We start from the raw sequence: 26,859 nt of genomic DNA, 5'->3' as shown, positions 1-26,859 counted from the left end.
TTAGACATGCCTTACCTTTTACAAATCCATGCTGGCCGATAGTAATAAAAAGTAACAAAATGGAGTCATTTAAATTGATATGATTGAAACCATAACATTAAAAACAAAAGTTTGTGGAGGATTTTTTAAAACTTTTTTTCCAGAGATACTCATGAATGTTGCTAGACTTTCCATTCTTTTTACCCTCAAACTTTCAATGCCAATGTAATGTCAAGGTGTCACTCAATCTGTTTCCTCCCACCTGCCCACTGAGGTATACAAATTCCAACCACAAAGCTGGAGTAAAATAATAGTGATTACATTGCCAGGACAAATAAAATCAATCAGACCTCCACCTCACACAGGGAAATAAACTTCCAGTTCTTAGTTGAACCCTCTTAGCAAAATAGTGATATATATATAAATATTACATGTATTGGGCAATGTAAGTTTGGGTAAAAGGAGTCATAAACACAGTAATTATTCATTGTTGGGAGCATAGTAAAAGAGCAAATTTTAAAAAGTCACAATACCTTTACCGGACTCAGCATAGAAGCTTTGGACTGTAGTCCTTTCAATTTTTTCATAGAACAATTAAAACAGCATCAAAGCAGAATGAAGAGAATCAGTGCCCCATCTATAAACCTGAATAAGGGGATTTTGCCTGCAGTGCCTATAGGTTTTTTTTATTTGCTTTTTTGCTGATATACACTGTTAAAATCATTAGAATAACAAAAGCATTCCCTACAGTAGCGTTTCAGTCCAGCTTATAAATACCGAGCTGTATGAAACAGCGCTATGTCCAGGCGGTTGTTTGACTAACTGTGAAGGTCAAAATGGGAAAGGTAAGGTTAATTCTCATATTTTTCAAATAATGTTTGACGAAATACATTAAATTTAGGAAATTATCGAATGATTCATGTCATTTTTTTCACCACAGATCATCTTTTACGAGGACAGGAACTTCCAGGGTCGGCACCACGAGTGCAGTACTGACTGTGCTGACCTGTCCTCTTACTTCAGCCGCTGCAACTCCATCCGTGTTGAGAGTGACTGGTGGGTGGTGTATGAGAAACCCAATTACATGGGATATCAGTATGTTCTGAGCAGGGGAGAATATCCTGACTACCAGCGCTGGATGGGATTCAATGACAGCATCAGGTCATGTCGCACCTACCCATATGTAAGTTATAATACAGGCTAATTACCTGTTTCAAATCATTTGCTCATAGGATTTATATTTTTTATGGCCCGTCAATAATTTTCTATCATTTTATGTAATTTATTCCTGGTCCCCTCATTAATTATTTAATAGTCTTTTAGATTCATTTAAATATTATTATTCTTACTTCCTTTTTCTGTCATTAGTGACAAATCCACACTTTAGTTTAAATGTTATTTTGCTTTGAATTATTTCAAACGTTAGAAAAAAGATTGAAATATAGTGCCAAACGGTTACCCCACGGCAGGATTTAGAAAAATTGAACTAAAAATGTTCTGTATAAAAGTGTTAAATTATGAGGACAGGTTGCATAGACCAGCTTTGTATTCCCTTGGGTACAGAAGATTAAGGGGTGATCTAATTGAGATGTTTAAGATGAATAAAGGATTTCATAGAGTAGATAGAGAGAAACTATTACCTCTGGTGGGGGAGTTCAGAACAAGGGGACATAACCTTAAAATTAGATTTAGGCCATTCAGGGATGATGTGAGCAAGCACTCCTTCACACAAAGGGTCGTAGAAATCTGGAACTCTCTCCCCATTAAGGTGTTGTGGGTAGGTCAATAGACATATTCACAACTGAGGTTGCTAGATTTTTATAGATTTTTTTTAGGCAAGGTTATTCAGGGATATGGAATAAAGGTGAACAAATGGAGTTAAGGTATAGGCAGGTCTACAATATTTCGCTTAAAGGGATATTTAGGTGTCGGCCTAGACAGTGAGTGTTGGAACAGCATCAAAGTCAGTGCATCTCCAGTGCAGCAGTGCCCTTTTGGCAGATGGGTGCCCAGAACTGCCAGTAACAATCCAGATGTAATTTCACTAATGATCTATACAGGTTAGAATAACTTGTGATTTACAATATATTCAAATGCCCTCGAGATTTGTCTTAGTAAATAATCAGCAACGTTACTTAAGACTTTACACCAACTGGATACTTTCAGTGAATGGTCAATAATCCTTTTCCAAATCCTTTTTAACTTCTACCTTTGCTGATAGACTTATGTACAATAATTCATGTTTCTTGTTCTAATATGCTGCAGTCTTGGAACACTCTTCAATGCATATCACACATATATTTGTTACTACATCATTAATGTTACACATTTTATATTACAGTACAGGGGAGGCACCTACAAAATGAGGATTTACGAGAGGCCTGACTTTGGAGGACAGATGATGGAATTCATGGATGACTGTCCATCTGTCTACGATCGTTTCCGCTACCGTGACATTCACTCCTGCAATGTGATGGACGGTTACTGGACCTTCTATGAACATCCCAACTACAGAGGCCGCCAGTACTTCATGAGACCCGGTGAATACAGGAGATTCAGTGACTGGGGTGCCACCAACTCAACTATCGGATCTTTCAGGCGCATGAGGGACTTCTAGATTGTTGCTGAAATATATGATTTAGTCAAGTGGATAGATTCATGAACATAAATAAAATCCCTTTCACTTGATTATTTTGGTTAGTTTCTTTCTTTTTCGGGATTGTCATGCAAATTGTTATATTAGGAACCTTACTTAATAAACCACTATCTAATTAGAAACAAATGCTGACATTAAGATACAACTATGAATGGGGCTTTCATTGATATGCAAGTGGAACATACACTCTGGTTTAATCAGTAATGCAGCAACATTTGATATAAGAGATCCCATGGCACTATTCGAAGAAGACATGGAACTCGCCAAATGGACAACATTTCTCCCTCAATCAAATGATCAAAGAAACAGATTATCTAATCATTCATCTCATTGGTGCCTGTGGGACCTTGCTGTGTGTAAAATATTTACCATGTTTGCATACATAATAATGGAGATTGCACTTCAAAAGTAATTAATTAAATATGATGCACTTTGAGATGTCTGTCAGATATGATGAAGCACTATAAGAATGCAAGGCCTTTCTTTTTCTTTAATAGTCATAAAATAATGTTACTTCACTTATTTATGTCCTAGTTCTTAGCTACTCGGAAAGTGGTTCAGTTTTTTCACCTTGGATCATCCATCCATCATGATATCAGCTCTGTGCATACCTTCCTGCAATAATATGTCTTTTTTGTCATTTAAACAAAATCTCCATTTCTTTCCAGTCACCTTTATTTTCTTCCATGGCCCAGATTTTGCTGTAGCAGGACATCAAGCGGCGTCCAACGTTAATTAGACTAGCCCTTGCGTGTTTAAGTTTTTTAATTTTTTGCATGGATGGTTGCTGAAAGTGTGAGCTGATAACGTCGCAGTGAAGGAAACCGGGCATCTGGGACCTGAGTGAACAGGGCAAGTAACTGTGTATCTTGATCACCAATCAGATTGAAGGAGTGAGAAATTAACAAGGACTGAGAAGGAACTATAAATTAGAGTGGGTGAATTCAACGTCAAATCAGGTATAGAAAGAAAATTAAAGAGAGGGAAAGAAAGATTGGTTTCATGGAGAATGAAAAAAGAGACAGGAAGGAAAGTAAAAAAAAAATGCAAAAATTTAAAATTTTACATTTTTAAAATATTTAACAACAATTAAAACCTGAAGGAATGAGACTTTGTACTTGTAACAGTTAATTTCCCGTGCCAGAGAGGTTGATTGGCAGTAATTAACGCTTATCAGGTTGTTGAAAGGTTACTTAGACTGAAATGACTTGAATGAACTTTCTGAGGTGAGTTTAGTTTGTATCGACCACGCAAATAGTGCAACTTCATGCCATTCAATAAATTTCAATGGTGAAGCAGACAGTGAGATGCCGTTTTAACGAAGCCTATGGCAGAGCAGCACAACATACCTATCTCGAGCCATTTGCTCTTCTAGTCTAAGTTTTATTTGGTTAATATTACACTTCATGATACAGATAAAGCAAATCATAATTCTTATGTTCTTATGTTCTAATGCACAGAAAACAACAGTGTGCCATATTATTAAGAAATCATGAATGTAAAAGATTCTCCAGCTCTCCGATAACCAATATCCATCTTGTGGATATTTTTGCTAAGTATTATTTCTTTCTAGCCCACAGTTGTCCCAATTTCATTGTTAACTCAAAGGAACCCAACCCTGAAATATGGAAATCCAAATTTCTATGGCCCTCTTTCCTTTAATTTCAATCCGTCTGACAGGTACCAGTGTTTACTCTATCCTGATTGTTTCATTAATTAGTCGGTTTATCTATGGAGCATGTGGCAGTGCCTTGCTTAAAAGGATTCTCACTCACCTGAGCCACATTAAACATTTCATGTTGTGCTGTTGTCAAGTAACTGAGCACGTCTGAGACCTGTTCTTCAGTGAATCTTCATCTTACATTTCCGCCTGCTAGTTGCCTTACACACAACATATCACATTTGCACACACCAGTATCCCAAGATCATGCCGGACATGACACCAGATACAAGTCATTCTTGGGCTTTCACATTGTCTTATCAAAAGATCGGTGGGGTGTCTGGAGGTCTTTGTCTTTCTCCTCCTGTAGGGTACTGATGTCTCGGACAGTGGCCAGGCTATCAAATGCAATTTACTCATTATTCAGTATAGGCAAGGGTACAAACATTTCCAAGAGAAAGCTATTAATTAACTATTCTCAACTACACGTTCCTGACTTTCACTAGATTATACACTGATAACAGATTGATGTCCTTTGGTGATTCATGTCCAGATGATTTATGTTACTCATGGATGCAATCAGGCATCTTTCCCTAACCCCTTTGGTTCGGTTCCTGAAATTCACCTAGAGTCACCCAGGGCAATGACCTTTTAAAAATTCCCATTTGATGGTGTAATTTCCCTGTTTCTATCTTATATGCTCAATCACTTCCTCTCATCCAATTTTACGCATCCCATTATATTACCATTTCATCTCATTCTTGAGCCCTGGAGGAACTTTACTGTCCAATACAATGTTTACAGTTTGGTCCAGTATCTCAATACATTTTTTTTGTTCATTTTACTTAAACTCTTCTTGGACTGCTTTTTATTTCTCAAAATATCTCATTACATTGTACTGGAGTCCATTTCATCATTTCAAAATTATCTCATTTCCAGAGAGCAGTATTGCTGGACTGACAGGACTTGTCAATGTTCAATTTTATTCCCCCCAAAATTTCTTCCTTGATACACAGCCTTGTGCAGGAACCACTTAGACTGGACTCCTTTTATTAAAAATATAATTTGATTATCCTCTTAAACTTCAGCGAAATTTTCCCTTCTTGATTGCTTGAATAGCAACTCATTTCAATTTATCTTATCAATTTCAATTTCACCAACAAATTATGCATAGGCTTGGTTGTTTTAGAGTAGAGACAGAAGTGCTTGTAATTACTTTTGGATGTAACTCCCATATCCCCCCACCCCCCACAGCCCTCTGTCTAAGAAGATATCAAATAACTTTACTGGGTTAAAGCTGAGCCTTTTAAAGGCAATTTGTCGTTCAAATTATCACCAGGCTGTGATATCTGCAGATAAGGGGCCTGATTTTAGCAGGCCTGCGGGTTTCCGGCGGGTTGGGTTTCGGGTGCGTGGCCTCCGCGCCTGGTGAAATTAGTGGGTTGCCCGCGCGATCGTAGCAGGCAATCCACTAATTGGAATCACTTACCTGAACCTCCGGGGTCCGCGCTGCTGGTCTGCGCGTCGGGCGGGCTGCGCATGCGCAGTACGATCTGTCAGCTGGAGGCTCTCTAGTTAAAGGGGCAGTCCTCCACTGACAGATGCTGCAACCAATGGAACAAATTACAGCATGGAGCAGCCCAGGGGGAAGGCTGCTCCCAGTTTAATGATGCCTCACACCAGGTATCATCAGATGGGGTGAGGAGGAGGGGGAGGACAGAGATCTTCCACCCGGCGGGCGGGAGGAAGCGGCCTGCCTCTGCCACCAAGAAGGCCTGGCTCGAGGTGGCAGAGGGGGTCACCTGCACCACCAACATATCGCCCACCTGCATACAGTGCAGGAGGCGCTCCAATGACCTCAGTAGGTCAGCCACAGTGAGAACACGTAGTCTTTCCCGTGCACTCCTTCTGCCACAACACTGCCCCCACCCCACATCTCCTTCGGCACCGCCAACAATACTCTGTCACATCACCCCTCATACCCACTCAAACCCCATCCTCATCTTACCTGCACCTACTCACCTCGCCAGTACTCACCCGCCACTAACACTCAACCCAATCCTCATATAATCTCATTGCTCCATCCCATACTCACCCTCTCGTGCATCTCCCTCACGGCCAGCCTCACTCAACCTGCCACCACCTGTGCTGCAGCCACAGGGCATGCATCACATATGTGCAGTAGGCAGCGTACGGCAAACGTGTCGTGAGCATGAAGGGGATGCACAAGGGTGTCTGAGGGTTTGCCATGGGTGTTACCTATATTGAATTTCAGAGCAACAAACATCACACATTATATTGGCACCACCACTGCCATGTCTCCGCGAATCCTGTCTGTTGTGTCCAATAATGCCCGCTCCTGGGTATCGCTATGAGGACCCACCACTGATGCCACCCATTGTGTTACTGCAGAGTAGGTGCAGGTGTATTTGCAGGGCTCTTCCGCGCAGATGACTGAGAGACATCGGCGGTGTACCCGGCTGCACCCTGGAAGGATGCGGAGGAGAAGTTGTGGAGGGCAGTGGTGACTTTGGCTGCGACAGGTAAGCAGATGGTGCTGGGGCCAGCCAGGAGCAGCTCGGCATGAAAGAGCCTGCAGATCTCCACGACTACATGTCGAGTGAATCTGCGCCTCCGTGTGCACTGCTGCTCGGAGAGGTCCGGGGAGCTGCGCCTCGGTCTGTGGACCCTGTGGCGAGGGTAGTGCCCTCTGCGACACGTCTCTCTCTGTGGTAGCCCTCCCTCCTGCTGTACAGGTGGGCGTGTCACAACACTCTGTTGTGGAGCTCCACGTGTCAGAGGTGGACGGCTTGGATGGCGAGGCTGGTGATGCTGTTCGCCCTCCGAGGGGGACATGACTGCAGCTACGGCGGCCCCCATCCGCAATATGTACATCTGAGGGGGTTCGCAAGGTAGGCACATGTCTCCGGACCCTGGGGTGAGTGTGCAGGTTGGTGACTTTGACCGTCCGGAGGGGGGTGGTGGAGGCCAAACTTTGTCCCAAGTGACAGAGCGGCCTCCTGCAATGGGTGAGGGTCTCCCCCCCCCCCACCTGTCAAATGGACCTTTGCAGCTGCCACAGGCTGACGGCTGCAACACGTCCAGTTCAACTAGGACTGTTTCCCCCAGTGTGTGAAACAGTCCCATGTTTCCCCAAAATCACACACAGTCCCTTAATCAGGTCAGTTAATGACCTGAACAAGCGAAATAAATAACCTCAAGTGGCATCCCGCTGGCTTTAATTGCCTGCGGGATTCCCACCAGCGGGGGCCACGCACGCACCCCCGCACGTCATCGGGTAACCCAGAAGTGGGCGGGATCGTGGCGGGATCCCGTCACGTGACTGGATATCGGGATTTTCGGGGCCCGCCCGCTGGAAACCCACAGGAAACCCGACGGTAAAATCGAGCCCAAGGTGTTTAATTCTTAACACCACTGGATCGCTTCCTGCACCAACACATTTCCAGCAAAGCTTGCTCCGTAACTTTGTGAAGTCACTTTTATGTCAGAGAACTACTATTGGTAATCCTGCACCATCAGCACTCAGGTGGTCCCAAAAAGCATGGTCCCCTGTTTTAAAAGCAAAGAAAAACAGATAATCCATTTTGGTTCTTCTTGAGAGCCCAAGGTGTTAATTTTTCAATTCATGATTTCCTTCTGTCACCATGGGGAAATATCCACTTAAATTAGAATCGTAGAATGGTTACACCGCAGAAGGAGACCATTCGGCCCATTGAGCCCGTGCCAGCTCTTTGTAAGAGCAATCCAGTTAATCCCATACCCCCTGCTCTTTCCCTGTAGCCGTTTGAATTTTTTCCCTTCAAGCATTTATCCAATTCCTTTTTGAAAGCCATGATTGAATCTGCTTCCACCACCCTTTCAGGCAGCGCATTCCAGATCATAACTACTCACTGCATAAAAAAGTTTTCCCTCATGTCACCTTTCATTCTTTTGCCAATCACCTTAATTCTGTGTCCTCTGGTTCTCAATCCTGCTGCCCTTCATGATTTTGAACACTTCTATTAAATCTTCTCTTAACCTTCTCTGCTCTAAGGAGAGCAACACCAGCTTCTCCAGTCTATCCATGTAACTGAAGTCTCTCATCCCTGGAACCATTCGAGTAAATCTTTTCTTGGAGGACGAACAGCATCACCAGCCTCGCCGGCCATGCCGTCCACCTCTGACACGTGGAGCTCCACAACACAGTGCTGTGACACATCCACCGGCACAGCAGGAGGGAGGGAAACCGCAGAGAGAGATGCGTCGCAGAGGGCACTACCCTCGCCACAGGGTCTACAGACCGAGGCTCAGCTTCTTGGACCTCTCTGAGCAGCAGTGCACACGGAGGTTCAGAGTCATTCGACATGTAGTCGTGGACATCTGCAGCCTCCTTGATGCCGAGTTGCTCCCGGCTGGCCCGAGCACCATCTTCTTACCTGTCACTGTCAAAGTCACCACTGCCCTCAACAACTTTTCCTCTGCATCCTTCCAGGGTGCCACCGGGGACATTGCCAGTGTCTCTCAGTCTTCTGCACAAAAGAGCCCTGCAAATACACCTACACCCACTCTGCAGTGGCACAATGGGTGGCATCAGTTGTGGGTCTTCATGGTGATCCTCAGGAAAGGGCATTATTGCACAAACCAGACAAGATTCACAAAGACGTGGCAGTAGTGGTGCCAATATAATATGTTATGTGAGTTGGTCAGAAATCAAATATAGGTAAAAACCATGACAAACCCTCAAACATCCTTGTGCAACCCCTTCATGCTCATGACACGTTTGCCTTACGCTTCCTACTACACATATGATGCATGCCCTGTGGCTGCAGCACAGGTAGTGGCAGGTTAAGTGAGGCTGACCGTGAAAGAGATGCATGAGAGGGTGAGTATGCGATAGAGCCATGAGATTGTATGAGGATTGGGTTGAGTGGTAGTGGCGGGATGAGTACTGGCGAGTTGAGTAAGTGCAGGTAAGATGAGGATGAGCCTTGAGTGGGTGTGAGGAGTGATGTGATAGAGTAGTGTTGGCAGTGCAGAAGGAGATGTGGGGTGGGGGCAGTGATGTGGCAGACAGAGTGTAGGGGAATGAGTAAGTGTACTCACTTCGGCTGACCTACTTAGGTCATTGAAGCGCCTCCTGCACTGTATGCAAGTGCATGATATGTTGGTGATGCTGGTGACCTCCTCTACCACCTCGAGCCAGGCCTTCGTGATGGCAGAGGCAGGCCACGTCCTCCCATCCATCGGGGAGAAGATCTCTGTCCTCTCCCTCCTCCTCACCCTATCCAGTAGGACCTGGAGTGAGGCACCATTAAACCTGGAATCAGCCTTCTCCCAGGGCTGCTCCATGCTGTAATTTTGCCTATTTTCTGCAGCATCAGTCAGTGGAGGACTGCCCCTTTAAATAGGACTCCTCCAGATGACAGCCTATGATGCGGGTGCGCAGTCCACCCGCTGGGCAGCTTTCCAGCGCGAAACCCGGAAGCTAAGGCAAGTTCCTTCAATTAGGCTGCGATCATGTGCAGAGCACCCCGAATTCACTGGGCGCATTACCCACCCGCCTAGACGACCCCCCGCTGCCAACCCGCCTCCCTCCTAATATCGAGCCCCTAATGTTTTTCCGTCTCTCCATTTTGGAGCTTGCAGCCTGTCTTAATTTAACCCCATCTATCCCACACAGATATGCTTAGGACGGCTGAATTTGGAATTTCCAGCTCCAAGTCTGTTCCTTTGTGTTTCTAATTGTTTTCATCTATTCCCTCAGGTGAGGAGGGTCCAGAATGTTCGACCTGCCCCTCATCGTCCTATGTTAAATTTAAAAGCTCACGGGACTCAGAGCCTAGGAATGTCCTTCTGGAGTCGATGGAGGTGATTTCATCCTCCTCAACTTGCTCATCGTCATCATCCGTAAGCCATTAAAGGATTATAGGAATGATGGAATGTAACCTTCCGGTATCCTGTCCCTGCCACTTCTTCATCTGGTTAATATTTACACATCTATCCCTTTTATCAGCTTGAATCTTGTCCACATAACTAACTACTCAATTTGTCTATTATCGAGAAGGGTGCTTCAAATCTCGTTTTCCCACTTTCCTGTGACATTATTCAGTTTTACCATCACCTTGTCACCCACTTCAAGACCCTGAACATAAGGGACAAACTTGTGATGGCACTTATTATTGTGGCCAATTGATTGGGCAGAACTTAGATACACATGTCGCAAATTAGGGTGTAACTGTTCTATATATGTGTCCAGGGACACACTCTTGTGTTGAGGTCCAGAGAAGGTGCTGCCTAGTCAAAGCTCTGGCAACCGCGACACCGTCCAGTCATGACATCGAATGGAGTATGTCCCATCGCCCGGGAGGGGTTATCCCGAATTGCCATCAATATGAGTGACAATAGAACATCCCGAGTCTTACCAGCCTCTCCCACTGCCTCGCTGCTTAAGGGTCCAATTCATACGCTCAACCGTACCAGCTGCCTGAGGATTATATGGAATATGAAACCTTTGCCTAATTCCTAGGAGCCTTAGTGTCTCCTTCACTGGCAATCCCCAGCGAGTGAAAACGTGCTCAATAAGTACAGTTTGGGTAGCAGTGGCTTGTCTCACAGGGATAGCCTCAACCCATTTAGAAAAGCAGTCAATTATGACAAAGACTTACTGGTCACCCTTCTGTGTCCTCTGAAACGGGCCAATGTAATCAATCGGTAAATTTCTTCAAGGGCCATCGGATGCTGGGATATGGCTAGGAGGCATTTTAATTCTGGGCCTGGGTCCTACTGGGCACATGTGAGGCAGTCATTAATGATGGCATTCACAGTCTGATCCATACAAGGGAAACACATTTGTTACATTCTGTACTGTAAAATTGTCCCTTCTTTTAAAGCCATCTTTGAGCCATGAGCCCCCACCTTTGATGTTTGCCTTGACTGATTTAATCCAAATATCCCCGTTCTGCACCCCTGAAGAAAGGGGGCATTTCACTTTGCCCTTCATTTATCTGGCCCTGCAAGATTTCGGGTGGTTCCCACACTTCGAGGGCAATCTTGAACTTTCTGGCTAGCTGATCTGCCTTGCCATTCTATAATAATATCATGGAATATCCGAATGAGCTGATTGCAGTGCGGAGCTGTCGGAACTACAAAAATCATTGTTTTTATTAAGGGACAATGAAACTGCTTGTACAGTGACTGCTCTTTCTACTCAGAAAGCTGTGACTCATCAGATTGAAATGCTGGAACCTCAAAAGATGTCAGACCAACTTCTTAAAAAAACTAGTGCAGTCCAAATAATTAACTTCAGCAATTCAGAAAGAAGGGTTAATCACTTCTTACTTGTCAAAACTTTAGAGGGTGGGAGAGGAGTCAATCACAAAAGCAGACTATAAAACACAATGCTTTGTAAACGTTCGATTTGATTTAAAACAAGACCAGGCATCTTCAATTGAAACTGTATAAAAAAAGTGGTTTTTAGCTGTAGTCCAATTAAAACAACGTGCTTTGAAGAAGTTCAAATCGATTTATAACCAGACACTATCCTCCAAATTTAACTTATAATTCTTTAAAGCTGCATTTTATCTTTTTTTCTCAAAAAAAGTCTTTGTGCTGTTAAAAAAGTGATGGCTTGCACAAAGTTCCTAATACAATTGCATTAAAATCATAGAATGGTAGAAATTTACGGCACAGGTGGAGGCCATTCGACCCATTGTGTGTGTGCCTGCTGAAAAAAGAGCTTTCCAGCCGAATCCCACTTTCCAGCTCTTGGTCCATAGCCTAGAAAGTTGCGGGACTTCAAGTGCATATCCAAGTACTGTTTAAATGCGATGAGGTTTTCTGCCTCCACCACCCTTTCAGGCCATGAATTCCAGACCCCCACCACCCTCTGGGTGAAAAAAATTCTCCTCAACTCCCCTCTAATCCTTCTACCAATTACTTTAAATCTATGCCTCCTGGTTTTTGATCTCTCTGCTAAGGAAATAGGTCCTTCCTATCCACTCTATCCAGGCCCCTCATAATTTTATACACCTCAATTTAATCTCCCCATAGCTCCTCTGTTCCAAAGAATATAACCCCAGCCTATCCAATCTTTTTTCATAGCTAAAATTCTCCAGTCCTGGCAACATCCTTGTAAATCTCCTCTGTACCCTCTCTAGTGCAATCACATCCTTCCTGTAATGTGGTGACCAGAAGTGTACATTCTGGGTAGTAAAATCTGTAAAAACAAGCAGAAATCATTAGTAACATCACTATTAATTTTAAAAATTCTTGTCAGGAAGACAGCATTTCAGTTCGTTCATCTCATTTTAAAGCATTTAGTATTTATTTAAGAGGTGTCCAGCAACAGGGAAAATAAAGACTCACACAGGCTTTTAAAGAGACAGTACGCTGAAAACAAAAAAACACATTCTGCAGCGTGAAACTCTCTCCCTTTCTCCTCATTTGTTCCATCATATATAAATTGATCTTTTTCACTTAAATCAATTTTCAATTTCTGATATTTGCTACTTAATCTCATTCTGGACATATTCAAATTTCAACTCACAGTCCGTGTCCTCCCCTCCGGTCCCTCCATCTTTCCTTTTGTTCTTCTTTTCTTCCTCATCTTTCAACCAGCCCTTCAGAGTTTCAACTTCCTCTCTCAACCTCCCGAACTCTTGTAATTGAAACAACAAGATTCCTGCTTTCCGATCGTCCACTTTAATTTTCTTCTCCTTTACTAGTTTCTTTATCTTAGTCTCGACCTCACACAAAGTCTGACATATTTTAACTAATAAAACACAAGTTCTTATTTCTCCTGGATATATTTTGTTGTTTTACACACCAGAGTTTTTGCTGGTTTTCCTCCCAGCTATCTAAACACACTCCCTATTTTTTTGTTTTCAAAATCATGAGTCCGAGCAAGGATATACTCACCTTCCCCTTCGTTCTGTTGTAATGATCTTAAATTTATGCTCTCTTGTTAACAACTTGCTGACCACTGGAATCAAAACTCCTCATCATTTTGAACAGCTTTATGCTATTTTTAACAGCTTTAAAAGACTTGTCCTTCCACTTTTAATAATTTGTATATCTGAGCCCCTAAGTCTCCCTGCTTCTCTGCGTCTTTTAACGTTTTATCATTTAGCGTATATGCCCTCTCCTTACTCTTTGTTCCAAAATGTAAGTTTTATTTTGGACTCTAAGGGAATCAAGGGACGTGGGGATAGAGCAGGAAAGTGGAGTTGAGGTAAAAGCTCAGCCATGATCTTATTGAAAGGCGGAGCAGGCTCGAGGGGCCGTGTGGCCTACTCCTGCTCTTATTTCTTATGTTCTGATGTTCTTATATAACAATTCACATTTCTTTGCATTAAATTTTATCTGGCATCCATCTGCCCAATCTACTAACTTGTCTATATCATTCTGAAGTTGTATACAGTTCTCCTCACTATTTACCATGCTCCTTATTTTTATATTGTCTGCAAATGTTGATATTGTGCCCCAATTCCGAAGTCCAAAATGTGCGTGTATATACATATATAAAGAGCAACGGTCACAACACTGACCCTGGGGGACACCACTGTTTACACTCCTCCAGTCCATCCATGAACCACTGCTCTCTGCTTTCTGCCATTTCTCCAAATTCCCTCTCATGTTCTCTTTAATACTGTTTGTCTTCATTTTATCAGCAAGCATCCTATGTGGCGTGTTGTTAAACAACTTTTCAAAATCCACTAACTCAATACCTATTGCGTTTACCTTATCGATACACCCTAGTATTTCCTCAAAGAATTATTACATTTATGAGGCATGCCTTACCTTTTACAAATTGATGCTGCCTGTCTTCAATTAATCCATGGTTTTCTAAGCGAGTATTAATTTTAACCTGTATTATGGCTTCTAGAACTTTACCCACCATCGACTATGTTCAGCTGACTCGTCTATAGTTATTCGGTGTACGCCTTTATCCCCTTTTCAACAGAGGTTTTCCACTGAGAACGCATCAGTCCTCCAGTCCTCCTTCCATATCGAACTTATTAAGAATGAACTTGGAACTGTGTCACACGCTGCATGCTGAGAAATCTTCCCCTATTAACTCAGTTAACCGCATGCAGGAACATTCATTAAGACAGTTTCAAAAATCTCCCTTCCAAATTTAATATTGTAAGGTACTTTCAGATCCTTTAATTCCATCTAGTTGACTCATGCCCACTGCTTAGGAAGGGCTACACGTATATACTGCAACCCATGGAATCCATTCTACATTGATGCAGTGTGCACGAAGTCAGTCCATTCAGATTGAGGTTGTCGGTGTGAGTACGGTAATAAAATGCAACAAAATAAAGTCGTTTAAATTGATATGGTTGAAACCATAACCTCACTAACAAAAGTTTGTGGAGGATTTTTTTCACTCTACTTCCAGAGATACTCATGAATGTTGCTAGACTTTCCATTCTATTTACTCTCCAACAGTAATGTCAAGGTGTCACTCAATCTGTTCCCTCCCACCTGCCTGCTGAAGTATATATAGTGCAATCACAAAGCTGGAGTAAAATAATGGTTGTGAATGAGCTATTTCACTGGTTCAGTCTTTAATCAAAAAGGTTCTGAGTTGTTTTGTTCCAAAGTGTAATAGCTTTTTAAAAAAGTTATAATAAGTTGCTAAGATGTTAAAATACAAGAGTACAAATAAACATACTAATAAGATGTTCGAATACAATCTGATAAAGTTATCACCATACAAAGTTCCGAGGAGCACCTCTGGAAGGTCCTTGTTATTACTTGAGTGTGTCCAGCCTCAGTCCGAGAACTTTCTAACAAATACGAGTTAATTCTCAGCTTATATACATTTATTGACACAAAGTGTTCGACATGTCCGTGTGCAAACATGGGGCCTCCCGTCAATCATCCTCTCTGTCTCATGGAGCTGCCATCTGCTTCACTCCCTCACATTCCAGATGACACACAACATGTGACATCATTGCCTCCCATATGATTAGTTGTCTCCGATTTAGTATGCAGGTGCAGCAGGTGATCAAGAAGGCCAATGGAATGTTGGCTTTTATTGCTAGGGGGATAGAATATAAAAACAGGGAGGTATTGCTACAGTTATATAAGGTATTGGTGAGACCGCACCTGGAATACTGCATACAGTTTTGGTGTCCATACTTAAGAAAAGACATACTTGCTCTCGAGGCAGTACAAAGAAGGTTCACTCGGTTAATCCCGGGGATGAGGGGGCGGACATATGAGGAGAGGTTGAGTAGATTGGGACTCTACTCACTGGAGTTCAGAAGAATGAGAGGCGATCTTATTGAAACATATAAGATTGTGAAGGGGCTTGATCGGGTGGATGCGGTAAGGATGTTCCCAAGGATGGGTGAAACTAGAACTAGGGGACATAATCTTAGAATAAGGGGCTGCTCTTTCAAAACTGAGATGAGGAGAAACTTCTTCACTCAGAGGGTAGTAGGTCTGTGGAATTTGCTGCCCCAGGAAGCTGTGGAAGCTACGTCATTAAATAAATTTAAAACAGAAATAGACAGTTTCCGAGAAGTAAAGGGAATTAGCGGTTACGGGGAGCGGGCAGGAAATTGGACATGAATTTAGATTTGATGTTAGGATCAGATCAGCCATGATCTTATTGAATGGCGGAGCAGGCTCGAGGGGCCGATTGGACTACTCCTGCTCCTATTTCTTATGTTCTTATTTACCAAAGACACTATATTTGCCCAAAGCATCCTGTATTCTTACTAAACTCTGGCCAACTCCCTTTACCCATCTTCTGCACATGAGATAGGAAAGACACAGGATGCTCATTACTTAAGGGGGCTTCTCTACACAAGGTGACCAAAAATCTGTTGATGCTTAATAACAGAGAACAGAAAGCCTTGTTCACAGGAAATGCCTATATAACGCTTTTCCTAACAAGATTAGCAATATTATGTCGAAAGCTTCTCTTAAAATGGTGATTACATTGCCAGGACAAATAAAATCAATCAGACCTCCGCCTCACACAGGGAAATAAACTTTCAGTGCTTTAGTTGAACCCTCTTAGCAAAATAGTGATTTATAAATGTTACATGTAGATTAATACGTATTGGGCAATGTAAGTTTGGGTAAAAGAAATCATGAACACAGTAATGATTCATTCCTGGAAGCATAGTAAAAGAGCAAATGTTACAAAGTCACAATACCTTTACCGGACTCAGCATAGAAGCTCTTTGGACTGTAGTCCTTTCAATTTTTTCATAGAACAATTAAAACAGCATCAAAGCAGAATGAAAAGAATCAGTGCCCCATCTATAAACCTGAATAAGGGGATTTTGTCTGCAGTGCCTATAGGTTTTTTTTTTATTTGCTTTTTTGCTGATATACACTGTTAAAACCATTAGAATAACAAAAGCATTCCCTACAGTGGAGTTTCAGTCCAGCTTATAAATACCGAGCTGTATGAAACAGCGCTATGTCCAGGCGGTTGTTTGACTAACTGTGAAGGTCAAAATGGGAAAGGTAAGGTTAATTCTCATATTTTTCAAATAATGTTTGACAAAATACATTAAATTTAGGAAATTATCGAATGATTCATGTCATTTTTTTCACCACAGATCATCTTTTACGAGGACAGGAACTTCCAGGGTCGGCACCACGAGTGCAGTACTGACTGTGCTGACCTGTCCTCTTACTTCAGTCGCTGCAACTCCATCCGTGTTGAGAGTGACTGGTGGGTGGTGTATGAGAAACCCAATTACATGGGATATCAGTATGTTCTGAGCAGGGGAGAATATCCTGACTACCAGCGCTGGATGGGATTCGATGACAGCATCAGGTCATGTCGCACCTACCCACACGTAAGTTGAAAATAAGGCTAATTACCAGTTTCAAATCATTTGTTGATAGGATGGCTCATCAATAGTTTTCTGTCATTTTATGTAATTTATTCTCAGCCCCCACATTAATTATGTAATAGTCTTTTATATTCATTTAAAGATTATTATTGTCACTCCCTTTTTCTGTCATTATTGACAAATCCACATTTTAGTTTAAACATTTTACTGCTTTCTACTATTTCAAATGTTAGGAAAAAGATTGAAATACAGTGCCAAATGATAAACCCATGGCAAGATTTAGAAAAATAGAACTAAAAATGTGTTTGTAATTTACTGGCATCTTTCTAATTAGTTGTTAATTTACTGAGAGTTAAATTATGAGGATATGTTGCATAGACAAGTCTTGTATTCCCTTGAATATAGAAGATTAATGGGTAATCTAATTAAGGTGTTTTTGACGATTAAAGGATTTCATAGGGTAGATAGAGAGAAACTATTTCCTCTGGTGGGGGATTCCAAAACAAGGGGGCATAACCTTAAAATTACAGCTAAACCATTCAAGGGTGATGTCAGGCAGCACTTCTTCACGCAAAGGGTAATAGAAATCTGGAACTCTCTCCCCCAAAAAGCTGTTGAGAGCAGGTCAACAAAAAAATTAAAATCTGAGATTGATAGATTTTGATCGATTTTTTTTTAGGCAAGGATATTCAAGGATAAGGGATAAAGACGGGTAAATGGAGTTAAGGTACAGATCAGCCTTGATCTAATTGAACAGCGAAATAGGCTCGAGGGGCTGAATGGCCTACTCTTGTCCCTAAGTTCATGTGCAATAGATACACAAAAAAATTAATGTATAAATGCTGCAGAATTATTCATCGTGTTCATGTGTACTTCTCTACTACCTGGGTTCAGATTTGACCAAGGCTTCAAGTAAGGATTCTGCTAACGTTGGTAAAGGCAGTACTTCAGGTGAATTGTGCCTAAACACAAACAGGCCTAAAATATTTTGCTTAAAGGGCTATTGCTTAGGTATTGGCCTAGACAGTGAGAGTTGGAACAGCATCAAAGTCAGTCATGTGGACCATCATAATTAGGTTTGATCCTCTACTAACACACAGACACTTTATCCTGCTGGAGACTTGACCAAATCTAATTACTCTCCAAGTGAAAGGTTCAGCAGTTTCCCCTGATCCCCGAGATAATCTGATGAAGCTCCAGAATATTGATTGAACCGTACAAACTACATTAAGTAACTTTGAATGGTTTCTTTCTGTGGCATGACACTTCCAACAGCTGATTTAGTCTCTTAAACTTAAATTTTGGCCTTAACCATATATTTACATTTTTCGAATGAGTCGAATAACAATAAATTAACTGATTTCCTTGGCCGTCTTTGTGACACATCTACTTATTTTTTGAGGGGGAAATTCTTTTCTCAACATAAGATATTCACAGTCTAAAGGAAGTAGCCTGCTAACATCTACACTTTCCACTCCTCCCAGCACTTCAAAGGATCATATTTTGTCTCCTATCTCCTTTTGACCACTGAAAACAAGTTCAGTTTTGTCAGTCTTTCTTCATGACTGAGAAACATAAGTGCCATGATGAAATCCTTGTCACTCTTCCCTGAAATCTCTCGAGTGTATCAGTGCCCTTTTGGTAGATGGGTGCCCAGAACTGCCAGTAACAATCCAGATGTAATTTCACTAATGACCTACACAAGGTTAGAATAACATGTTGTGACTTACAATATATTCAAATGCCTCGAGATTTGTCTTAGTAAATGATCAGCATCATTACTGACGACTTCACACCAACTGGATATTTTCAGTGAATGGTCAATAATCTTTTCCCAAATCTTTTTTAACTTCTACCTTCGCTGATAGACTTATGTACAATATTTCATTTTTCTTGTCCTAATTTGCTACAATCTTGGAACACTCTTCAATATATATCACATATATTTGCTACTACATCATTAATGTTACACATTTTATATTACAGTACAGGGGAGGCAGCTACAAAATGAGGATTTACGAGAGGCCTGACTTTGGAGGACAGATGATGGAATTCATGGATGACTGTCCATCTGTCTACGATCGTTTCCGCTACCGTGACATTCACTCCTGCAATGTGATGGATGGTTACTGGACCTTCTATGAACAACCCAACTACAGAGGCCGCCAGTACTTCATGAGACCCGGTGAATACAGGAGATTCAGTGACTGGGGCGCCACCAGCTCAGCTATCGGATCTTTCAGGCGCATGAGGGACTTCTAGATCATTGCTGAAATATATGATTTAGTCAAGCGGATAGATTTGTGAACATAAATAAAATCCCTTTTACTCGATTATTTTGATGTGTTCCTTTCTTTATCTGGATTGTCATGCCAATCGTTATATCAGGAATCTTACTTAATAAACCACTATCTAGTTAGAAACAAATGCTGACATTAAGATACAACTATGAACGGGGCTTTAATTTATATGCAAGTGGAACATACACTCTGGTTTAATCAGTAATGCAGCAACATTTGATATAAGAGATCCCATGGCACTATTCGAAGAAGACATGGAACTCGCCAAATGGACAACATTTTTCCCTCAATCAAATTATCAAAGAAACAGATTAGCTAATCATTCATCTCATTGGTGCCTGTGGGACCTTGCTGTGTGTAAAATATTTACCGTGTTTGCATACATAATAATGGAGATTGCACTTCAAAAGTAATTAATTAAATATGATGCACTTTGAGATGTCTGTCAGATATGATGAAGCACAATAAGAATGCAAGACCTTTCTTTTTCTTTAATAGTCATAAACCTCCGCCAAATAATGTTACTTCATTTATTTATATCCCAGTTCTTAACACTAGGAATGTAGTTCAGTTTCACCACCTTGGATAATCCATCCATCATGATATCAGCTCTGTGCATTCCTTTCAATATGTTTATTTTGTTGTTCAAAGAAAATCAGCATTTTTTCCCTTTCACCTTTTCTTTTCTTCCATGGCCCTGTATTTTGCTGTAGCAGGGCATCAAATGGCATCTGATGTTAATTAGACTAGCCCTTGCCCGTTTGGGATTTAAATTTTTTGCATGGCTAATTGCTGAAAGTGCGAGCTGATAACGTCACAGCGAGGGAAACCGGGCATCTGGGACCTGCGTGAACAGGACAAGTAACTGTGTATCTTGTTAACCAATCAGATTGACGGTGTGAGAAATTAACAAGGACTGAGAAGGAAATGTAAATTAGAGTGGGTGAATTCAATTTGAAATCAGGTACAGAAAGAGAAATAAGGAGGGAAAAAAAATTGGACTAAGAGAGAAAAAAAGAAAGTAAGGAAAAGTAAAAAAAAGGTTAAAATTTTAAATTTTACATTTTTAAAATATCCAACAACAATTAAAACCTGAAGGAATGAGACTCCATTCTTGTAATAGTTAATTTTCACTGTCAGAGAGGTTGATTGGCAGTAATCAACACTTAGCAGGTCATTAGAAGGTTACTTTGACTGAAATGGCTTGACTTAACTTTCTGTGGTGAGTTTAGTTTGTATCTACCACGCAAATACGGCAACTTCACGCCATTCAATAAATTTCATTGGTGAGGCAGACATTGAGATGCCGTTTTCCTGAAGCTAACGGCAGAGCAGCCATTTGCTCGTCTAGTCTAGGTTTCATTTGGTTAATATTACACTTCATGATTCAGAGAAAGAAAATCATAATTCAATGTGCAAAAAACAACAGTATGCCATATTATTAAGAAATCGTGGACGTAAAAGATTCTCCAGCTCTCCGATAACCAATATCCATCTTGTGGATATTTTTGCTAAGTATTATTTCTCTCTAGCCCTCAGTTGTCCCAATTTCATTGTTAACTCAAAGGAACTCAACCCAGAATTTTGGAAATCCATATTTCTATGGCCCTCTTTCCTTTAATTTCAATCCCTCTGACAGGTACCAGTGTTTACTCTATCCTGATTGTTCCATTACTGAGTCGATTTCTCTATGGAGGTTTCTCACTCTCCTGAGCCACATTAAACATTTCATGTCGTGCCGTTGTCAAATAACTGAGCATGTCTGAGACCTGTTCTTCAATGAATCTTCATCATGCATTTCCGCCTGCTAGTTGCCTCACACACAACAGATCACATTTGCACACACACCAATACCCCAAGATCATGCCACACATGATATCAGAAGAAACAAGCCACTTTTGGGCATTCATGTTATCTTATCAAAAGATCGGTGGGGTGCCTGGAGAACTTTGCCTAGCTCCCCCTGAAGGGTCTCTCAATGTCTCGGGTGGTGGCCAGGCTATTAAATGCAGTTTTCTCATTGTTCAGTATAGGCAAGCACACAAATATCTCCGAGACGAAGCTATTAATTAACTATTCTCAACTACATGGTCCTGACTTTCACTGGATTGTACATTAATACCATAAAATCATAGAATCATAGAAAGGTTAAAGGACAGAAGGAGGCCATTTGGCCCATCGAGTCCGGGCCGGCTTTAGGCAAGAGCAATCCAGCTAGTCCCACCCACTGTTCTTTCCCCATAGCCCTGCAATTTATTTCCTTTCAAGTACTTATCCAGTTCCCTTTTGAAGGCCATGATTGAATCTGCCTCCATCACTCCCTCGGGCAGTGCATGCCAGATCCTAACCACTCGCTGTGTAAAAAAGTTTTTTCCTCCTGTCACCTTTGGTTTGTTTGCCAATCGCCTTAAATCTATTCCTCTGGTTCTTGATCCTTCCACCAATGGGAACAGTTTCTCTCTATCTACTCTGTCTAGACCCTTCATGATTTTGTGTCATCTGTAAATTTTGAAATTGTGCCCTGTACACCCAAGTCCAAGTCATTAATATATATCAAGAAAAGCAGTGATCCCAGCACGGACCCCTGGAGAACACCACTGTACACCTCACTCCAGCCCAAAAAACAACCATTCACCATTACTCTGTATCCTTGTTACTACTGCCCCCTTTATTCCATGGGCCGCAATCTTGATGATAAACCTACCATGCAGCACTTTATCAAACGTCTTTTGAATGTCCATATACGCCACATCAACTGCATTGCCTTCATCAAAAAACTCTATCAGGTTAGTTAAACACAATTTATTTTTAACAAATCCATGTTGGCTTTCTCTAATCAATCCACACTCATCCAAGTGATTGTTAATTCTGTCCCGGACTATGATTTCTAGAAGTATCCCCACCACTGAGATTAAACTGACGGGCCTATAGTTGCTGAGTTTATCTTTACATCCTTTTTGAACAAGGGTGTAACATTTGAAATTCTCCAGTCCTCTGGCACCACCCCCCTATCTACGGATGTTTGGAAGATTATGGCCAGTACTTCCGCAATTTCCACCCATACTTCCCTCAGCAACCTAGGATGCATCCCATCTGGACCAGGTGACTTATCTGTTTTAAGTACAGCTGGCACTTCAAGTACCTCCTCTTTATCAATTTTTAGCTCATCCAGTATCTCAACTATATCTTCCTTTACTGAGTCTCTGGCAGCATCTGCTTCCTTGGTAAAGACTGATGCAAAGTACTCATTTAGTACCTCAGCCATCCCTTCTGCCTCCATGAGTAGATCTCATTTATGGTCCCTAATTGGCACCACTCGTCCTCTTACTACCCGTTTACTGGTTACATGTCTGTAGTGTAGGGGGTGGTGGTGTGTGTCAGCTTCACCTCTGACTTCTGAGCGGTCCGAATCGCTCCCACTCCCTGGGTTCTAGACCTTGGACTTATTTGGGGGTTGTGACAAAGTGCAGCAGACAACTGGTTTTGGTGCAAGAAACTTTGACCTTTATTCAAGAGAGGAAATACAACACAACAATCTTAACACTCTAATAAAAAGGGGAACACTTCAGTACAGTCGAGGGAAATTACAGTAGAAAGATACCTCACCCCTCCTAATCCCACTTCACTAGCTAAGTTGGACTCTAAAGGGCCAGAGATAATGCTCACCAAACGAACCCTTGACAGTAATTCACCCAGAGGTAAGTCAGAAAAAGATTGTCGAGTGGAAACTTTGCGGATCTTCGGTTTTCTCCCGAGTTGGTTTTCTTTGGTCGCGGTGGCCCAATATTACCCGATTGGTTGGTGGCAATATTCGGTTGGTTGTTTCGTAAGGCCCTTGTTGCCACGAGGTGTCTGATGGTCACTGGGGCTGTTCCTCTGGTTTCTTCTTGTGTGTCGGCCTGCTTCTAGAGCTGCTGACCTTCCCTGTCGAACTGCTTTCCTTGTTGTTCGCTGGAAGTTGCTCTTCCTTCCAGAGACAGGCAGAACAAGACAAGCAGCACACAAGCACCAGCAAGAATCAGAGAGAGAGAGAGAGCGAGAGAGAGGTTTCGAGTTTCCACTTGTGTATCCCTCTCTTACAATGGTCTTCGTCACTTCAAAAAAAAACACTTCATGTCTGTTTAAACAGTTCTTACAAAGTCCTTAAGAATCTTTGATGGCTTTTTGATGGTCCCTCATCATGTTGTAATTGCTTCTCCCGATGGGGCATTGTTAATTCCGATTTTAGAGCTTGTCCCATAAGGCTTCCTTTTGTATCCAACATCCTAGGTGTTGATGGGTTTTGCTTTAAAACAAAGACATGGCCCCACCATGTCTGGAGCAGTTGCCTCTTTCAATGGCAGTGAGTGTTGACCACCTGCTGCAGGTTTTGCTTTAAAACAGAGACATGTCTGAAGCAGTAATTCTCCCACATTCCATGTGTTTTGTGGATTCGTCTGGTGGCCTCTCACCTATCCTTCCATCTTAGGATTTCAGTCAATGGCCAAAGTTTTTCCATACTCAGGGAAAAGGTGAATTCCCAGAATTCTTACAGTCGCCCCTACGAGGAAGCGAGTCCCTTAAAGGACGTGGATTCCTCGAAAAGTACTTTTCCCTGGTTGATGCTTCCTGGTGCGGCGCGTGTGTGAGTCACCCTGAAATGGTTAGAAAAGAGTCCAAAGTCCTTTTCTTTAGAGTTTTTCTGCGAGTTTTGGGGGATCTGTGAATTTTGAAAATCTTACAGTAGAAGATTTTTGGACTCCCTTTTATGTTGGCCGCCAGTCTATTCTCATACTCTCTCTTTGCCCCTCTTATTTCCTTTTTCACTTCTCCTCTGAACGTTCTATAGTCTTCCACTTAAATCAATTTTCAATTTCTGATATTTGCTACTTAATCTCATTCTGGACATATTCAAACTTCAACTCACAGTCCGTGTCCTCCCTCCGGTCCCTCCATCTTTCCTTTTGTTCTTCTTTTCTTCCTCATCTATCAACCTACCCTTCAGAATTTCAACTTCCTCTCTCAACCTCCCGAACTCTTGTAATTGAAATAACAAGATTCCTGCTTTCCAATCATCCACTTTAATTTGCTTCTCCTTTACTAGTTTCTTCATTTTAGTCTCCACCTCACACAAAGTCTGACAGATTTGAACTAATAAAACACAAGTTCCTATTTTCTCCTGGATATATTTCTTTGTTTTACCCACCAGAGTTTTTGTTGGCTTCCTCCCATCTTCCCCCAGCCATCTAAACACACTCCCTATTTTTTTGTTTTCCAAATCATGCGTCCGAGCGAGGATATCGTAATCTTCCCTTTCATTCTGTTGGAATTATCTTAAATTTATGCCCTCTTGTGAACAACTTGCTGACCACTGGAAACAGTTTGCTGACCTCTGGAAATTTGCTGACCACTGGAAACAGTTTTCACTGATTTACCTCACCAAAACTCCTCATCATTTTGAGCAGCACAATCAGAGGTCCTCCTAAATATCTTTTTTCTAATGAAATGAGCGTCATTTCCTCTAGGCTCTACTCATCTTAGTGAAGCTTTGCAACTTCTCCATAGCCTTGAAATGCTTCTTAAAGCAAGCTGCCCAAAACTGGATGCAATAATCTAACTGTACTCTAATCAATGACTTGTATACACTTAGTGCTACCTCTTTGATTTGTACTCTAAGCTCCTTATTATAAACTAAGTTTCCATATGTTTTTATTTTTAACAGCTTTAAAAAACTTTTCCTTCCACTTTTAATAATTTGTACATCTGAGCCCCTGAGTCTCTCTGCTCCTCGACTCCTTTTAACGTTTTATCATTTAGCGTACATGCTCCAAAACGTGTCAAACTCACATTTCTTTGCATTAAATTTTACCTGACATCAATCTGCCCAATCTACTAACTTGTCTACATCATTCTGAAGTTGTATACAGTCCTCCTCACTATTTATCATGATCCTTATTTTTGTATTGTCTGCAAATTTTGATATTGTGCCCCAATTCCCAAGTCCAAAATGTGCGTGTATATACATATATAAAGAGCAACGGTCACAACACTGACCCTGGGGGACACCACTGTTTACACTCCTCCAGTCTATCCATGAACCACTGCTCTCTGTTTTCCGTTGTTTAACCAATTTCCCGCTCATGTTGCCACATTCTCTTTAACACTGTTTGCCTTCATTTCCTCAGCAAGCTTCCTATGTGGTACGTTGTTGCATGTAATCTGTATGTACTCTGGGTGGGGGACTTCAACGTCCATCACCAACAGTGGCTCGGTAGCTCCACCACTGACCAAGCTGGCCGAGTCCTGAAGGGCATAGCTGCCAGACTGGGCTTGCGGCAGATGGTGAGCGAACCAACAGGAGGGATAAACCTACTTGACCTTGTCCTCACCAATCTACCTGTTGCAGGTGCATCTGTCCATGACAGTATTGGTAGGAGTGACCACCGCACAGTCCTTGTGGAGACAAAGTCCCGTCTTCACACTGAGGACACCACCAAAGTATTGTGTGCCACTACCACCGTGCTAAATAGGATAGATTCAGAACAGATCTAGCAACTCAAAACTGGGCATCCGTGAGGCGCTGTGGACCATCAGCAGAATTGTATTCCAGCACAATCTGTAACCTCATGGCCCGGCATATTCCTCACTCTACCATTACCAACAAGCCAGGGGATCAACCCTGGTTCAATGAGGAGTGTAGAAGAGCATGCCAGGAGCAGCACAGGCGTACGTAAAAATGAGGTGCCAACCTGGTGAAGCTACAACTCAGGACTACATGCATGCTAAACAGCGGAAGCAACATGCGATCGACAGAACTAAGCGATTCCACAACCAACGGATCAGATCAAAGCTCTGCAGTCCTGTCACATCCAGTCGTGAATGGTGGTGGACAATTAAACAACTAACAGGAGGAGGAGGCTCTGCAAACATCCCCATCCTCAATGATGGCAGAGTCCAGCACGTGAGTGCAAAAGACAAGGCTGAAGCATTTGCAACCATCTTCAGCTAGAAGTGCTGAGCAAATGATTCATCTCAGCCTCCTCCCGATATCCCCACCATCACAGAAGCCAGTCTTCAGCCAATTTGATTCATTCCACGTGATACCAAGAAACGGCTGAGTGCACTGGATACAGCAAAGGCTATGGGCCCCGACAACATCCCGGCTGTAGTGCTGAAGACTTGTGCTCCAGAACTAGCCGCGCTTCTAGCCAAACTGCTCCAGTACAGCTACAACACTGGCATCGACCCAAGAATGTTGAAAGTTGCAGAGGTATGTGCTGTCCACAAAAAGCAGGACAAATCCAATCCGGCCAAATACCGCCCCATCAGTCTACTCTCAATCATCAGCAAAGTGATGGAAGGTGTCATCGATAATGCTATCAAGCGGCACTTACTCACCAATAACCTGCTCACCGATGCTCAGTTTGGGTTCCGCCAGGACCACTCGGCTCCAGACCT

General features: G+C 42.2%; 2 protein-coding genes across 4 annotated transcripts; both read left to right on the top strand.

Moving 5' to 3' along the window:
* The first annotated feature begins 815 nt into the window (after window positions 1-815).
* On the top strand, window positions 816-2,596 carry LOC137323855 (gamma-crystallin S-1-like). Of its 2 annotated transcripts, none has more exons than XM_067987863.1 (3): window positions 816-824; window positions 920-1,162; window positions 2,321-2,596. In XM_067987863.1, exons 1-3 carry the CDS (start codon window positions 816-818, stop codon window positions 2,594-2,596), a joined length of 528 nt encoding a protein of 175 aa, XP_067843964.1. The 2 variants fall into 2 exon arrangements, with proteins under 2 accessions (XP_067843964.1, XP_067843965.1); XM_067987864.1 differs by having other exon boundaries at window positions 920-1,166; window positions 2,331-2,596.
* Window positions 2,597-16,778: 14,182 nt separating this feature from the next.
* On the top strand, window positions 16,779-19,384 carry LOC137323856 (gamma-crystallin S-1-like). Of its 2 annotated transcripts, none has more exons than XM_067987865.1 (3): window positions 16,779-16,787; window positions 16,883-17,125; window positions 19,109-19,384. In XM_067987865.1, exons 1-3 carry the CDS (start codon window positions 16,779-16,781, stop codon window positions 19,382-19,384), a joined length of 528 nt encoding a protein of 175 aa, XP_067843966.1. The 2 variants fall into 2 exon arrangements, with proteins under 2 accessions (XP_067843966.1, XP_067843967.1); XM_067987866.1 differs by having other exon boundaries at window positions 16,883-17,129; window positions 19,119-19,384.
* The last annotated feature ends 7,475 nt before the right edge of the window (window positions 19,385-26,859 follow it).

The sequence above is a fragment of the Heptranchias perlo genome, chromosome 7 (assembly GCF_035084215.1).
Source record: "Heptranchias perlo isolate sHepPer1 chromosome 7, sHepPer1.hap1, whole genome shotgun sequence".
Taxonomy (NCBI): Eukaryota; Metazoa; Chordata; class Chondrichthyes; order Hexanchiformes; family Hexanchidae; genus Heptranchias; species Heptranchias perlo.
Note: the sequence above shows the minus strand (reverse complement) of the source record. Positions and strands in the feature narration are given on the sequence as shown.